The following is a 15,793-nucleotide window of genomic DNA, read 5'->3' on the forward strand; positions in this document are numbered from 1 at the left end:
AGTTTGAAACATATTTTCTTTACCGTGGCGTTTAGTACCTTGACTATGATTTTTCTTGGTGCTGTTCCTCTTTGTGTTTTTTCTCCTTCAGGTTTTTTGGGCTTTTCTTTTTAGTGAGCTTATAGTTTTCACCAAATTTTGAAAGTGCATAAGAATTATTTTTCAAGTACTGTTTTGCTAGCTGGGTGTGGTGGTGCATACCTGTAGTCCTAGCACTCTAGGAGGCTGAGGCAAGAAAATTGGAAGCCTGGGCAATTCAGTGACTTAGCGAGACCCTGTCTCAAAATACATAATTTTTAAAAAGGGCTGGATATCGAGCTCATGCGAAGACCCTGGGGGTTTTATTGGTTGATTGGTTGGGTTTTCTCTTTTGGTTCTGTTGTCATTGTTGTTTGTGGTACCGGGGACTAAACCAGCCCTTTTACTTTTTTTTTTTTTTTCCTGTACCAGGGATCGAACTCACGACCTTGCACTTGCCAGGCAGGCGCTGTGCCACTGAGTTAAATCCCCAGCCCCTCCTTTTACTTGCCCAGGCTGTGCTCGCTTCGGCAGCACATATACTTGCCCAGGCTGTGCTTGAAGTTGCAGTCCTCCTGCCTCAGTTTACCAGAGTGCCTCCACACCTGGTTTATTTTCAATTTCAATTTCTAGTCAGCTGCTGGGGATTAGAGAACAGCTACTACAGTTTTGTGTATTGACCTTGTACGTGGTGACCTTGTCATACAAATTATGATCATTTGTTGATTCTACTGGGGTTTCCAGGAAGATTTTTGTTTTGTTTTGTTTTTCTTCCAGTACCAGGAATCGAACTCACAACTCTGCACTTGCCAGGCAGGTGCTTTGCTGCTGAGCTAAATCCCCAGCCCAGGAAGATGTTTATGCTATCTGCAAAGATAGTTTTCTCTCTTCTCTTCCAAACCATATACTTATTTCTCTGTCTTACAGCTTTGCCTATGTATGATTTTTAATACTATGCCCGATGACAGCAGATTAATGATGTCTTCCTCTTTCTTAATCTTAAGAGGCCACACATAAAATTTCTCTATTAAGAATAGTCTTTCTGGGCTGGGCGTGGTGGCACACATCTTTCATCCCAGCACTCAGGGGGCTGAGGCAGGAGGATCACTGTCAGTTCAAGACCAGCCTGGGCTACAAAGTAAATTCAAGACCAGCGTGAACTACATATCAATGCCCTCCCTAAGAAACAAACAAAAAATACTGCTTCCAAAAACCAAGAGTGTTTCTGCACACCAGTAATGAAGTCACTGAGAAAGAAATTAAGGAAAAATACCATTCACAATAGCACCAAGAAAAATTCAATACTTAGGAATTAACCTAAAGGAGATCAAAGAGGACATCAGAAAATGGAAAGACATCCTCTGTTCCTGGATAGGTAGACTCAATATAGTCACAGTGGCTATACAGTGTAATTCCAAATTTTTTTTTTTTTTTTGGTTTTTTCTCTGGTACTGGGAACCGAACTCACGACCTTGCGCTTGCCAGGCAGGCGCTTTGCCACTGAGCTAAATCCCCAGCCCCCTGTAATTCCAAAATTGATATATAAAATTTAATGCAATCTCAATCATAAAACCAACAGCATTCTTCACAGAACTGGAGAAAACTGCCCTGAAGTTCACATGGAGCCAAAAGAGACCCAGAATACCAAAATCAATCCTGGGCAACAAGAGCAAGTTGGGAGTTATCACAATCTCACACTTGAAGTTATATTACAAAGCTACTGTGATAAAAACAGCATGGCACTGGCACAAAAATACGCAAGGCTTGGTGAAACCAAACGGAGCAGAAACAATCCCAGGCATATTCAACTATTTGATCTCTGACAAAGGAGGCAAAAACATACTCTGGAGGAAAGACAACATCTTTAATCAATGGCAGTGAGAGAATTGGCTACCCACATGCAGAAGACTGAATCTGGACCCATATCTCTCACTGTGCACTAAACTACAATCAAAATGGATCAAAGATCTAAATATTAAAACAGAAATACTTAATCTGCCGGAAGGTAAAATAGTTACATCTTTTGAAGTCATAGGCATAGGGAAGGACTTTCTCAGCAGAATCCTGGTTGCACAAAAAATAATACTGAGAATCAACAAATGGGATCAGATTAGATTAAAAAGCTTCTGCACAGCACAGAAAACAACCAACAGAGAGAAGAGAAAACCCACAGAAACAATGCCAGCTACTCCTTAGGTGGATGACTAATATCTAGATTATATAAAGAACTCAAAAATATTAGACCCTCCCAGGAACAATACCCAGTCAAAAAATTAACATACTTCTTAGAAGAAGTACAAATGGCCAATAGATACAGAGAGAAATGTTTGCCATCACTGGTCATTAGAGAAATGCAAATCAGGGCTGGGAATCTAGCTCAGCGGCACAAGTGCCTGGTTGGCAAGTGCAGAGTCCTGAGTTTGATTCCCAGCACAACAAAAAAGAGAAATGCAAATCAAAACAATGTTGAGATTCCATTTTACCCAAGAAAGAATGGCCATCATCAAGGAATCAGATAGGCTGGGGATTTAGCTCAGTGGCACAGCACCTGCCTGGCAAGCGGGAGGTCATGAGTTCGATTCCCAGTACCGGAAAAAAAACAAATCAATAAATCAGATAGTAACAAATGCTGGTGATGTTGTGGGGGGAAGGAACCCTTCTACACTGTTGGTGGGAATGTAACCTAGTATAATCACTAGCTGTGGAGATTCCTCAAAAACTAAAACTAGAAATTCCATTTGATTAGCTATTCCTCTTCTAGAGCTCTTCCTGAGTTACAGACATCATATTCCAGTGATCCACACACACCCAAAATTATAACAGTGCAATGCATAACAGCTAAATCTTGGAAGTGGCCCATATGTCCATCAATAGATGAATGGATAAAGAAAATGTATTTACACACAATGGAGTACTACTCTGCCATAAGGGACAAATTTGAGTCATCTACAGAAAAATGGATGCACCATGAGACCATGCTTAGTGAAATAAATCAGAAATAGAGCATAAATATTGCATGCTTTCCTTATACGAAAAACCCAAAGTATAAATAAAAAGCAAAATAAAATACAGATAATAGGAAGTAGGGAGGTAGATCTTTCTCAAATGGGAAGGGGACCAAGAGATGGAGGGAGGGTACAGAGAAGGGAGGAGGAGATGAAAAAAGAATTAAGACATGTTATACACATGGACCAACTCCCACAAGGAATGTACACATTATATACTGCAAACATGTACTAATAAAAAATTTAAACATGCAGAGCATCTGTAACATTTAAAAAATAGCGTTTGGCTACTCAGTGGCAGAGTGCTTTCCTGGCATAAGAAGGACCTGGGTTCAATTCCCAGTGCCTGGAAAAAAAAGATCTGGGCATGGTGGCACATGCCTGTAATCCCAGCACTGGGGAAGCTGAGCCAGGAGGACCACTGTGAGTACAAGGCCAGCCTGGGCTACTGTGTTGGAGACAAAATACCCAATGCCCAGAATTAAGGAAGGAAAGGTTTATTTAGCTCACAGTTTGTGGAGGCTTCTGTCTATAATCAGCTGGTCCCATGGCAGAGTGGCACATGGCACAAAGGTAACACTTCAAGGTGGCAGAAGACAGCAAAAGAAACAGGAGCACAAGGTGGGGGGAGCCTCTTTCCCTCCTTTATATTGTAAACAGGATACCCTCACCCAGGGGTGATGTAGCACTCACAAAATCTCCATGCCTGCCTCTTGCACAGGCTCAGGATGAATACAAAGTAAGCACCCTGGCTCCCTCCTGAATCACATAGTTAACCTTCTAAACTTCTCACACTGATACAATGAACAACATCCCAGAGCAGTAAGGGCATGTCCTTTTCACCCCAGGGTGTAGAACTGCCCAGCCACTTAGCCAAGCCTCTACACTCCTCAAGTTAACACAATGTATCAACCATAACAATCCACCCTTTGTCAACTTGTTTAAACCAGTTTCCAGATACAAAGATATTAGAACCCTATACATTTGGCCCCCAAGGACTCATGCACATCCTTTTATGCAAAAGGCATTTAGTCCATCTGCAAGAGTTGCCAAAGCCCTAACAGTTTCAGCATTGCTGAAAAGTCAAAGCCCTAACAGTTTCAGCATTGCTGAAAAGTCCAAGTCCCAAGTCTCCTCCGAGATATAAGGTAAACTCTTAGTTGCAAGCCCCTGTACAAATGAAAAGTTAAACACTTCCAACATTCAATGGCACAAGATAAACATTACCATTCCAAAAGGTACCAACAGAAGTATACAAAGCATTGGGACCAAAGCAAGTCCAAAATCCAGCAGGGCTAACATTATGTCCTGCAGTTCCACGTCCAACATCTGAAGCAATCTGTGGCACACTGTGAGCTCCAAAGGGCTTGTGTGACTCCACCCTTGTGGCACTTCCAGTGGTTATAGCTCCCATGGCTTCTTTCTTGGGCTCACTTTGCTCCCTCCCTGCCTCCCTCCCTCCCTCCTTCACTTTGCAGCTTTTCTTAGATAACCCACGTTTCTGGTTTTTCCAAACTTCTGAGGTCTCCACTGCACCTATTGCTTCACATGCTGCCCTTTCAGGGGCACACTGCCTAGCCTCCCAGGCCTTCTAAAATAGAGGTGGAAGCCTTCTTAACCTCAGAACTCTTACATTCTGCATGTGCCTAAAACCAGGGCCATGTGGATGATGTCAAGATCAGCTGCCACCCGGAGCAGCAGCCAAGCTTTTCTCTCTCTTGGCCATAGGGGGCGAGTGCCTGGCTTGCTGGGCACTCTGAACCTGATTCTGAGAAACAAATTCTCTATGCTGCTGCAATTCTGGAACCTGATGCAGCTGCTGCCACCATTCTGGAACGTGGTGCTCCGTGACTGTCTTCTCAAAGCAGTCTTTCACCTTTGCAGCCTCAACACTGCTGCAAAGAGACTTGCTGCTTCTTGTGATGTCCTCCAGCTATCTTTTTGATTCTCTTGTTCCTTCTCAGCAATGGAGATCTCCTCAGCTCTATCTTTGCAGTCCACAGCTTTACTGGAGCTTCCTTTCTGGCCAAGCTCACAACATTTTAAATCATACTGTTGGGCTCTTTGCTAAAAGCCCCCAGCAATAGCCATGCCACTGCCTCAATGTTCAATGGCTTTGAAATTTCTTCTGCCAGATTAATCAGTCCTCTACCTTTAATCTCAGTCTTAGTCAAGGTCTCTGGACTCAAGCAAAATGCAGACAAACTTTTTGCCAAGCTATAACATACATTATCTGGAATCCAACCATCAATGCCATCCTTCTTCGAAGCAGAAACCTCCCAAACCTGGTCTTCATGGGCAGGATTTCTATCAGCCTTCTGGTCTTCTGAGCTCTGACCAGAATCTCCCATACAGCACAGCCAAAGGCATTCCAGCTCTACTCTTTCAGGCGACATGTCCAAACCTTTCCAAACTCTTCCCACAAGCCATTTCCAAAGGCTCTTAACCACATGGTCAGGTACAGTCACAGCAATGACCCCACTCTTGGTACCAAATTCTGTCTTGGTTACTTTTCTCCTGTTGCTAAGACAAAATATCCAAAGCCCAACATTAAGGAAGGAAAAGTTTATTTAGCTCATAGTTTGTGGAGACTTCTGTCTATAATCAGCTGGCTCTAAGGCAGAGTGGCACATGGCACAAGGGCAACACTTCAAGGCCACAGAAGACAGTAAAAGAAACAAGAGCATGAGGCAGGAGGACTCTTTCCCTCCCTTACATTGTAAGCAGACTACCCCCACCCAGGGGGTGTGTGTAGCACTCACATCATCTTCATGCTCTCCTCTTGCACAGGCTCAGGATGAATACAAAGTAAGCACCCTGGCTCCCTGCTGAATCACATAGTTAACCTTCTAAACTTCTCACATTGACACAATGAACAACATCCCAGAGCAATAAGGGCATGTCCTTTTCACCCCAGGGCGTAGAACTGCTGAGTCACTTAGCCAAGCCTCTAGACTTCTTAGGTTGATACAATGTATCAACCAAAATAGCTACACAGCCAGACCCTTTCTCAAAAAAACAAAAAAGGAGGAGGAGGAGGAAGAAGAGAATGGTATTCCTACGGCTGTTTTGTATGTGCTTTTACCAATTTCAACAATTCCCTGCTAGTTTTAGTTTGATAATATAGTTAGCTCAGCCTTTGCACTGAGCTACATCCCTAGCCTATTTCATTTTAATTTTATTTGAGAGAATCTCTACATAAAAATTTTAACCTTGTCAAATGCCTGCCTTACAAGCCGAAAGTACCACCTTGCAAGGTATCTATAGCTCATGTTGTGCAGGGGGCTGGTGAGCCAGGCTTGGGGAGACTAGGGCAGTGAGCCAGGGATGCTGAGCAGCTCCTGGATGGCCCCTTGCACACAGCGTCAAGAACAATGACCTCCGTGGTTCTGAACCCTTTTTGTCTTTTATTTATTTATTGTTTGGGTTTTTTTTTTTTTTCTTTTTTGTCCTTTTTGAGACAGGTTCTCACTATGCAGCTCATGCTGGTCTTGAACTCACTTTGTAATCCAGGCTGGCCTCAAACTCACAATGATCCTCCTGCCTCAGCCTCCCGAGTGCTGGGATTACAGGTGTGCGCCACCACACCCGGCTCTATTTTTGGTTTTTTGAGACAGGATCTCACTATGTGGTTTAGGGTGGACTGGAACTCACTATGTAGCCCAAGCTGGCCTCAAACTCTGAGTGATCCTCCTGCCTCAGCCTCCCCAATGCTGGGATTACAGGCATGCACCACCACACCCAGTTTGTCTTATTTTTTAAAAAATGAATATAAACCATTTTTAAAACACCTTTAGGTTTATAGATAAAATGAGTAGAATACATTTTCATCTGCCTTCCCAACATACATAGTTTTCCTTATTTTTAACATCTTGCACTAGGGGTTAGGGATTTAGCTTAGCAGCAAAGCGCCTGCCTGGCAAGCGCAAGGTCGTGAGTTTGATTCCTGGTACTGGAAGAAAAAAAAAATCTTGCATTAATGGGATACATTTGTTACAAGTGGTTTTCCTATATTGACACATGACTACAGCTAAAGTCCAGGGTAGCCGTTAGAGCTCATTCTGCCTATGGTGTAGTTTGATGGATTTTGACAAAAGCATAATTTCAGGGATCTGACACTGCAAAACACACTGAGTAGTTTCTCTGTCCTAACACTCCATGTCCCGTACATGTGTGCACCCCTCTGTCCTGCTCCCTGAACACTTAGAACATTAGGGGTTGGATCCAAGGCCTTTGCACTGAGCTATATCCTTTTTAATTTTAATTTAATTTTATTGGAGAGAATCTCCCTAAGGCACTAAGTTGATTAGACTGACCTCCAATGTATGATCCTCCTGCCTCAGCCTCCCAGAGTACTAAGATTACAGGGTTGGGTCACCACACCCAGCTGTGCCACTGACTTAAAGACAAACACACCTCTTTCTAAAGTTTTGTCTTTTTCAGAGATTTATGGCTTTGCCTTTTACACTGGCTTCTCCCACTTAGTTATAGATATCAAAGGCTCCTCTATTGTCTTCTTCTGTCATTTCTTTTTCATTGCTGAGCAATATTCCATCATAGGAAAGCACCACAGTTTGCCTATAGTTCATTCACCACAGGCTGTTTTGTTGCTTCTAGCTTAATGCAGTTATGAAGACGTGACTATGAACATTCCTGTCCAAGTTTTTGTGTAGATATAGTTTTCTGTCTTGTTTGGGTAAAAACCTAGGAGCACAATGACTGGATAGCAAGATAATGCTCAGCTTCCTCAGAAACTGCCATGGTGGCTGTCTTATTTCACGCTACCATGTAACGAAGGAGACTTCCTGTTTCCTCACGACTGTCTCCAGCATTTGGGGTGGTCAGGATTCTCGATTTTAGTCACTCTAATGGGAGTGCAATGATAGATTTTTTTTTTTTTTTCATTTTTTGAGACAGGGTCTCACTATGTAGCCCAGGCTGGCCTTGAACTCACGGGGATCCTCCTGACTCAGTCTCCTGAGTGCTGGGATAACAGGCGTGTGCCACCACACTTGGCTCTGTCTATATAGATAACACCTCATCTGTGAACAGAGGCATATTTTTTTCTCCCTTTCCAATCCGTGTGTCCCTTATTTCCTTTTCTTGTCTTATTGCACTAGCCTGCGAACCCTCTGACTGCCACCCTCTCCTGCCCCTAGCACCCAGAGTGTGGGGCTAACAAGCCCCAGGCCTGAGACCCTGACAGCCGGCTCCCAGCACCCCCCTTCTGCATCCTCATCCTGGGTGACCCTAAAACTGTCTCCCCTCACTTCCGGCCCCCATGGCCACACTGGATTTATTCTGCCAGTTCCTGCACAAACAGCTGACTGTGTGGACACTGCTAGGGCCCTTTCCAGCCTTGAAGCTCTGTCTGTGGTCATACTGCCTTCTCTCTCTGCCTCTCTCACAGCGACGTCTGCAGTGTCACTTGAGCCCCACTGAATAACCCAGAACCATCTCCTCACTGTGCCATCCTTAACTGAGACTTCTTTTCAAAGATCTTTTTCCAAATAAAAATTTACAGATTCCAGGGATTAAGACAATAGCCTGAGTTCAAGGCCATCCTGGGCCCCACAGGAAGTGCAAGGCCAGCCTGAACTACATAGTGAAACCTTGTCTCAAAAAAAAAAGGCATAATAGCCAAAAATAAAGGGGCCATGTTTAGTTTACAGTGGGCCCCGATGCTTATATTTTGTTAGTGTTACAGTAAAGTCCATCTCCGGCCACAGCCAGCACCTGGGATGTGAGGATCGAGACAGGATCTCGCTAAATCACTAATTTGCCTGGGCTGCGCTTGAACATGCAATCCTCCTGCCTCAGCCTCCCAGAGCACACGTGTGTACCCAGTTGACAGGTGTGTACCCACGCTCCGCCAGCAGCACATCTTGACTTGTGCACGGTCCTTCACTCTCCCTAAACCCCTGTTCCTACCCCTTCCCTCTCACTGGCTCTTAACTCCACACCTGCTCTGCCTGCCCACCGTGTGGGACCCCAAGTGGCTCAAATAATCTTTTTACGCTGAGGTGTTTCAAACATATAGAGAAGCTCAGAGAGGGATGTCACAGGCACCCACATGACCAGCTGCACCCCGACTCCTCACCCCCCTGCTGACCACCTGCTGGGCTCAGATCTTGAAAACATCATTTTCTGGGGGCTGGGGATTTAGCTCAGCGGCACAGCACCTGCCTGGCAAGCACGAGGTCATGAGTTCGATTCCCGGTGCTGGGAAAAAAACAAAACCAAACCAAAACCAAAGCAAAACAAAACAAAATCTCATTTTCTTAGCTGCTCTGCGCCTCATTTCCCTCTGCCAAAAGGCAGAAATGAGAGTGCCTGCTTTAGGGGGTGGCTGGGAATGGCAAATGAACCCACAAGCGGAGAAAGCTTCGAGCGAACCTGGCACAGGGAAAGCAGCTTTTAACCCCTCATCTGCACCCACCTAACTGGGACACTGCTCTCCTTTAACCTCCTCTATTTCCAACTGCAGTCAGCGCGGGCAGGTCGCTCCCACGGAAGGCTCCCGCGCTCGGCCCCCTCCTGCAGTCCAGGTGCCGGCCAGCTACCGCCTCGGGGCGGGGTTGCCAGCCTGTCCCTCCACCTCTGTCCTGCTCCTTCCAGCATGTTCTGCCTGCTGTCACCAACCGGGCGTGGTGGTGCATGACAGCGATCCCAGCACTTGGGAGGCTGAGGAAGGAGGATCACCGTGAGTTCAAGGCCAGCCCGGGCTACCCAAGTTCAAGGCCAGCCTGAACTCTACCTTGAGAATCTGTCTCAAAACAACAACAACAGCAAACCGCCTCCCCTGGACAGCACTGTCACCCAGGGATGGCAACACTGCAGGCCCTGCCTTCCACCCTTCCCAGCCTTCCCAGGACCACCTCCCTGCACTGCCCGCCATGCTCTGGTCTCTGCTGGGACCCTTAGTGGCCCTGTGTTCCTGGACCACGGCACCCACACCAGAGGCGACACTTACTACGAGATGCTGAAGATGCCCAGTGTGTACCTCCATTCCCAGCTTCTCCGATTCTCCACAACCGCGTAGTCTGCGGCTGTTGACGGCTGGGCAGCCCTTCCCCACCCCCAACACGCTCAGACACTGCACAATCGCTCAAAACTAATGGTACGGTCACTTTGGAGAACTACTCTCAGTAGCCACTGAAGCCAAACATACGTACACGAGTGACACACAATTCTACCCTGAGGCTCTCAACACAACACACACGCTCACATGCGTATGCCTCAAAACACACGGACAAGGGTGCTTGAGGCAGCACTCCTCAGCGGGCCCCAAGCCAGAAACAATCCATGTGCCCATTAACAGTAGAAAGGATAAATACTGCTAATACATTCACAGCATGAGACACTCACAGTGACCCCCCCGGAATGCTTACAAACATGTTCAGTAGCATGGATAACCTTCAGCCAGGCATGGAGGCACACGCCTGTAATCCCGGCACTCTGGGAGGCTGAGGCAGGAGGATGTCAAGTTTGAGCCCAACTTGGGCAACTTAGTGACTTAGCAAAAACCTTGTCTCAAAATAAAACATTTTAAAAGGGCTGAGAATGTAGCTCAGTGCCAGGGTGCTGGGTTCAATCCTCAACAGGACCAAAAGAAATAAGTAACAATAAAAAGATGAATTTCACCACATAGCATTGAGCCAAAAAAGCCAGACACAAGGTTGCGGGGTGTAACTCAGTGGCAGAGCAGATCCTTAGGATGCAGGAGGTTGTGGGTTTGATTCCCAGCACAGAAGGAGGAGAAGGGAGAGGAGGCAGGGGAGGAGGGGAGGAGGCCAAGGGGGAGAAAGTATACTCTGTATACTTCCGTTTATATAAAAGTCAAAAATAGGCAAAACTGGTCTGCTAGAAGTCCGAGTGCCCTGGGGCTTCTGCCTGCGGCAGAGGTTGTGTCCCAGACTGGGGCTCAGCCCGGGTGCTGGGTGTGAAGCTGGGTGTGATTTGTGCAAACCCGTGGATTACAGGTGCGTGGGCACCTTCCGCAGTGTGCTACGCCCCAGGGCAAAGTTAGAGCAAAACTGGACGCCGTCCCCCACGCAACCCCTTTGCTGTGTCTTTCAGAGCGGCCCCTCCCGCGGGTTCCTCCGGGACCGCGCTCCTCGCCGCGCCGGCCTCTTCCTCACCCCAGAGCGCACGCCCTGTGCTGGTGCTGGTGCAGCGGCCTCCTCTCCGGGCCGCCGGCCTCCAACCTTGTCACCTGCGGGATCTGTCTGCACGCAGAGGCCAGAAAGATCCTTCTAGAATGAAAATCCAAGCATGCCTTTCCGTGCTTAAAACCTTTCTGCGGCTCCCGGAAGCCTCCGAATAAAGCTCAGTCTCCCATTCTGGGCTTCTGCGCCCTCAGTTCTGGGTCCCGGACCCCTCATCACCTGCTCGGCCCCAGGAAGTCCCATGAACCTTCGCGAAGGCCTTGGCCCTGGCCCGGACTCCTCCTTCTGCCCATCCCTGCAGCTCCCCGTCCAGTCCCACCCGTCCTTCAGACACCCTCCTGCCTCTGCAGAAGGTTCAGGCCCCCTTAGGCGGTCACAGCAACTGGTCAGCTGTGTGTCCACTTCCGATGGGAACTTGGGCTCCATGGAGAGGACACGGTGTGAGTCTCCATCCTCACATCCCAGGCACTGGGTGGGTGAGCTGTGTGCTGCCTGGATGGGGGACCCCAAAGAACGTCCAGGCTGCAGAGTGCTGGGGCGAAGGGGTGGGGCGAATCTCCAAGGGGGTTGGAGGGAAGCCGAGGGGAAGTTCCCCCTTAGGAGTCAGAGTCCTAGAATTTATTTTTTATCTCTTGGTTTGTTTTGAGTCAGGGTTTCACTGTGTAGTCCAGGGCAGGAAGGCCCTGGCCTGGCAGGTGCCGGCCTGACCTCGGGTCTCGCCGCCTCCTACAGTGACCACTAGATGGCGCCCGCCGCCCAGGAACGCTGGCCTCGGCCCTCCATCGCGCTCCTGCCCTCAATCAAGCCCGCCACTCTGGAGCGCAGTTGCCGCGGCCGCTTGATACTGGGCTGCGGGGAACAGCTTGCTTCGACAGAGACCTGTGCTCGATGCCAGCGACAGGGCGGCCCGTGGCCCTTTTCCTGGGCACCAGCCAGCTCCGCCCTTTCTCCCTGTACCCCTGCGTCCCCACCCCTCGACAGGCACAGGACTCTGTCCCTTCTCCCACCAAGCCCGCCTCAGCCTCAGCCAGGAGTCCCAGTTGGGGGCTCTCGTTTAGTCACTCAATAAACACCCGCTTAGCATCGTCCTAGGTGCCTGGAAGGTAGCAGTGAATGGGACAGGCAGTCGTTGGCATGCCACGCCATGGGGAGCCGGATGTGAACCCCACGTTACCAAACAGTTGTTTAATTGTTCGTTGAAGCGCCTGATGTTGCAGTTTTCGTCCATTTCTAGAACTCAGAATTTCAGAAGAATGGAGCTCGGACATTATCCTAACATTACCCACTACTACCGCCCTCTCTGCATGCAGGACTGCGACTCCTCGCTTTGCTCAGGAGCCGCGGCTGCGGAGGGGAGGAGAGCCGTGGTGCAGGTGAGGAACGAATGGGCCGCGGAAGGGGCTTGCCCGGCGCTGTCCCTTCCCCGCGGGGCGCTGGGGTCCAGACCAGGCCCTGCCCACCTTCCCCTGCCACCCGGGGGCGGCGCCCGCCCTTCCCGTGCCCTCCCTGCCCCGCGCCGCGGGCTCTCTGGGCGCCCTCTTGGCAGCAGAACAGAGGGCATCCGGAGCGGGTGGCAACTCGCCCCGCCACGGGCTCGGAGCGGCGGGCGATAGGCGCTGGGGGGACGCGCAGATAGACAGACAGATAGCGCGGCCTCGCGCCCCCGCCCCCACCTTTCCCACGCGGCGGCCGCCCCGGGGCGCGGGCCCAGCGAGCCCCGGCTCCGGTCCCCGGGCGCAGTCGGCGAACCTGTCCCCGCCAGCTGCCGCTCTGTGCTGCAGTCTCCGGCTTCGGACAGGGATGCGGAGCCCCTCGTACGCTTCTCTGGCTGGCCGGGTCTTCGCCGGAGACCCCTCCCCCGGCGCGGGCGAGAAGCCGGGCTGGGGGCTGTAGGGCCCGAGAATGACCGCGAGGTGGCGTGCTGGCACCGCGTGTCCTCGGGCTAGGCCCGGCTGGGCAGGGACAGCGGACAGGAGGAGGGCAGGCTAGGAGGCGAGCTTGCGAGGAGCTCCCCCTCTTCCGAAGACAAGGCAAGGAGCAGAAGTGGGGTGGAAGGGAGAAATGAGCCAGGCATCGGGAACAGCCAGGACGACTTGGAAACTGGGGTTTGTGAGCCAGCACCACAAGGAGTTGGGGGTCCCCAGAAAGGGGAGACCTTTCATCATCAAGGCTTTCACGGCGGAGCAGCACCCTGGCTCCCAGCTACTGGGGACTGGGAAGGAACTGAAAGGTCTCTCCACACCTGCGTGTGACGTGGGTCCCACGGCCCTTCACCCCCGTCTGAGCCCCCACCACACACTGCCGCACGGGCTCACACACACTCCTGCCGCCCTTCTGTACGCGTGGACGCATGAAATCGTCAGGTCGCACACCGAGGCACCCCCGCACTCAGAGCTGTTCCGTTCTGCGCTGACTCTGCCCGGAGACTCCTGAAGTTAGGCTCACCCCGTGCCCCGCACAACTTCCTGGGGGCTCCAGGTCCCCGGCTCCCCCCACTTGGCCACAGCCATCCCCGGAACTGTGCACCCAAAGTTTTGGAGGGGGCTCTGTCATCCCCCCTCCCCTCCCCTCAGCCCCTAAATCCACAAAGGTTTTTCCGTGGTAGGCTCCTCCGAGGGCCAAGTTAGGACTTTTGTAAACCCAAAGTGTTTTTGCCTGGTGGGTCCCCAATTTTTTAACAATCATCTTACAGTTGCATTGCTGTAAAAATAACATATTAATATACTCAAACATTTTCTCCAACTTAGAAATTCTTTTCCTCTTGATTTTAAGAGACATTAAGGTATTTTCATGAACGCTGGGTTCTTACCACTTTGCCTGTTATTAGCATAGCTCGCTCTCTCTCTCTCTCTCTCTCTCTCTCTCTCTCTCTCTCTCTCACACACACACACACACACACACACACATGGACACACTCACGCTCACTCTGGGCACAAATCCCTAATGGGAAATTTCCCCTCCTTCCCTGTCACACTTAATTCCACCCCCAGCCAAGAAGACAGAGACGGACAGACAGACAGACAGACAGGCGGACAGATCCTGGGGGATCCGCAGTCGCCCCCACCCCTCATTCAGTGGGGTTATCTGGACTGTGGGAGAAACGAGGCGTGTGTGTGTGTGTGTGTGTGTGTGTGTGTGTGTGTGTCTGCCTGCGTTTTGGGTAACAACAAAGAGTGGGGGGGAGCGAGAGCGCCTGAGCGTGTTTTGCCTCGAAGGCAGGACTCGCAGCCAATCAGCGCGCAGGAGCCTCCCTACGCGACTCCAACATTGAGTCTATAACCGGCTGGCCGGGCGGAGCTGGCTGCATTTGTGGCTTGGGACGCGAAGCGACTGCCCGACGGCCGGCGATGGTCTAGGCGCCCTCAGCCGCCCCTCCCCGAGACGCAGCCGGCCCTCCCCGCGAGCGCCCCCCGCCTCCCGCCCCGCGCCCCCGTCTCCTCCGAGCCACCCGGGGGTGCGGCGCCCGCCAGCATGAGCGGCTCCTTCGATCGCAAGCTCAGCAGCATCCTGACCGACATCTCCAGCTCGCTCAGCTGCCATGCGGGCTCCAAGGACTCGCCCACCCTGCCCGAGTCTTCGGTCACCGACCTGGGCTACTACAGCGCGCCGCAGCACGACTACTACTCCGGCCAGCCGTACGGGCAGACGGTGAACCCCTACACCTACCACCACCAGTTCAACCTCAACGGGCTCGCGGGCACGGGCGCCTACTCGCCCAAGTCGGAATACACCTACGGGGCCTCCTACCGGCAGTACGGCGCCTACCGCGAGCAGCCGCTGCCCGCCCAGGACCCAGGTGAGGGCGGGCGCCGGGAGGGCGCGGGCCGGCCGGGTTCCCGGCGCCGAGACGGGCGGGGACTGGAAGCCGAGTCTAGGGAAGGCTCCAGGGCAAGAATGTCCGGCCTGGGATCGGAGGGGGCGGCCGAATGACCCCGGAGAGGGCGGGCGACCTTCCAGTCCGGAGGCTGCAAGCGTCCCTGGCGCGGTGGCGCCGTGCGCCCCGGGCTCGGCGACGACGAGCGGCGGGCTCCCGCCTCTTGAGAGCCCCGGGACGGCGGGGATCTCGCGTGCACCTCCGCTGGCGCTCCCGCGGGGAGCCGGGGCTCCAGGGCCCTGCCCGGGGCGTGCACTGGGGGAGACCTGCGGGGGCGAGGGGCGCCAGGACAGCGAAGTTAGGGGGAACGTGGGGAGGGAGAAAGCGAGAAGAAAAGTAGAAACTCAAGAGAGAAGCAAACGGGGAAGACAGATACAGGAGGGAAGAGAATAGAGGAAAGAAGAGGAGGGAGGGAAAGAGGCAGACAGAAAAGAAGGAAGAAAGAAAAACGAGAGAAAGACGGAAAGAAAAAGGGAAGAAAGAAAACCGAAGGAGGGAAGAGAGAAAAGAAAGAAGCAGGAAGAAAAGTATTCCTGTGACTTTCCTGAAGATCTAACGCTATTCTGAAGTAGGAAGGCGGGCTTGGGAGGGCTGGAGAGAGCGGCGAGAGAAGCAGCCCCACCCCGTACGGTGGGCCTGGGCCCCGAGCCGGCGGCCGAGGGCGTCGGGCCGCAGCGCCTGGTCCTCGCCGCCCGCCCGCCCCCCGCGAACACCCCGATTCCACTCAC

At 51.3% G+C, this 15,793-nt stretch overlaps 1 protein-coding gene across 1 annotated transcript in view; it reads left to right on the plus strand.

Annotated features, from left to right (window-relative positions):
* The first annotated feature begins 14,485 nt into the window (after nucleotides 1-14,485).
* The window catches only part of Dlx3 (distal-less homeobox 3), a 5,065-nt gene continuing 3,757 nt past the window's right edge, over nucleotides 14,486-15,793 (plus strand). The window contains exon 1 of the mRNA XM_005394184.2: nucleotides 14,486-14,987. Within this exon, the coding sequence (XP_005394241.1) occupies nucleotides 14,663-14,987 (325 nt within the window). The 5' untranslated portion in view covers nucleotides 14,486-14,662. The remainder of the gene's footprint in view (nucleotides 14,988-15,793) is intronic.

This window comes from Chinchilla lanigera, unplaced genomic scaffold (assembly GCF_000276665.1).
Source record: "Chinchilla lanigera isolate Chin_1 unplaced genomic scaffold, ChiLan1.0 scaffold00050, whole genome shotgun sequence".
NCBI lineage: Eukaryota > Metazoa > Chordata > Mammalia > Rodentia > Chinchillidae > Chinchilla > Chinchilla lanigera.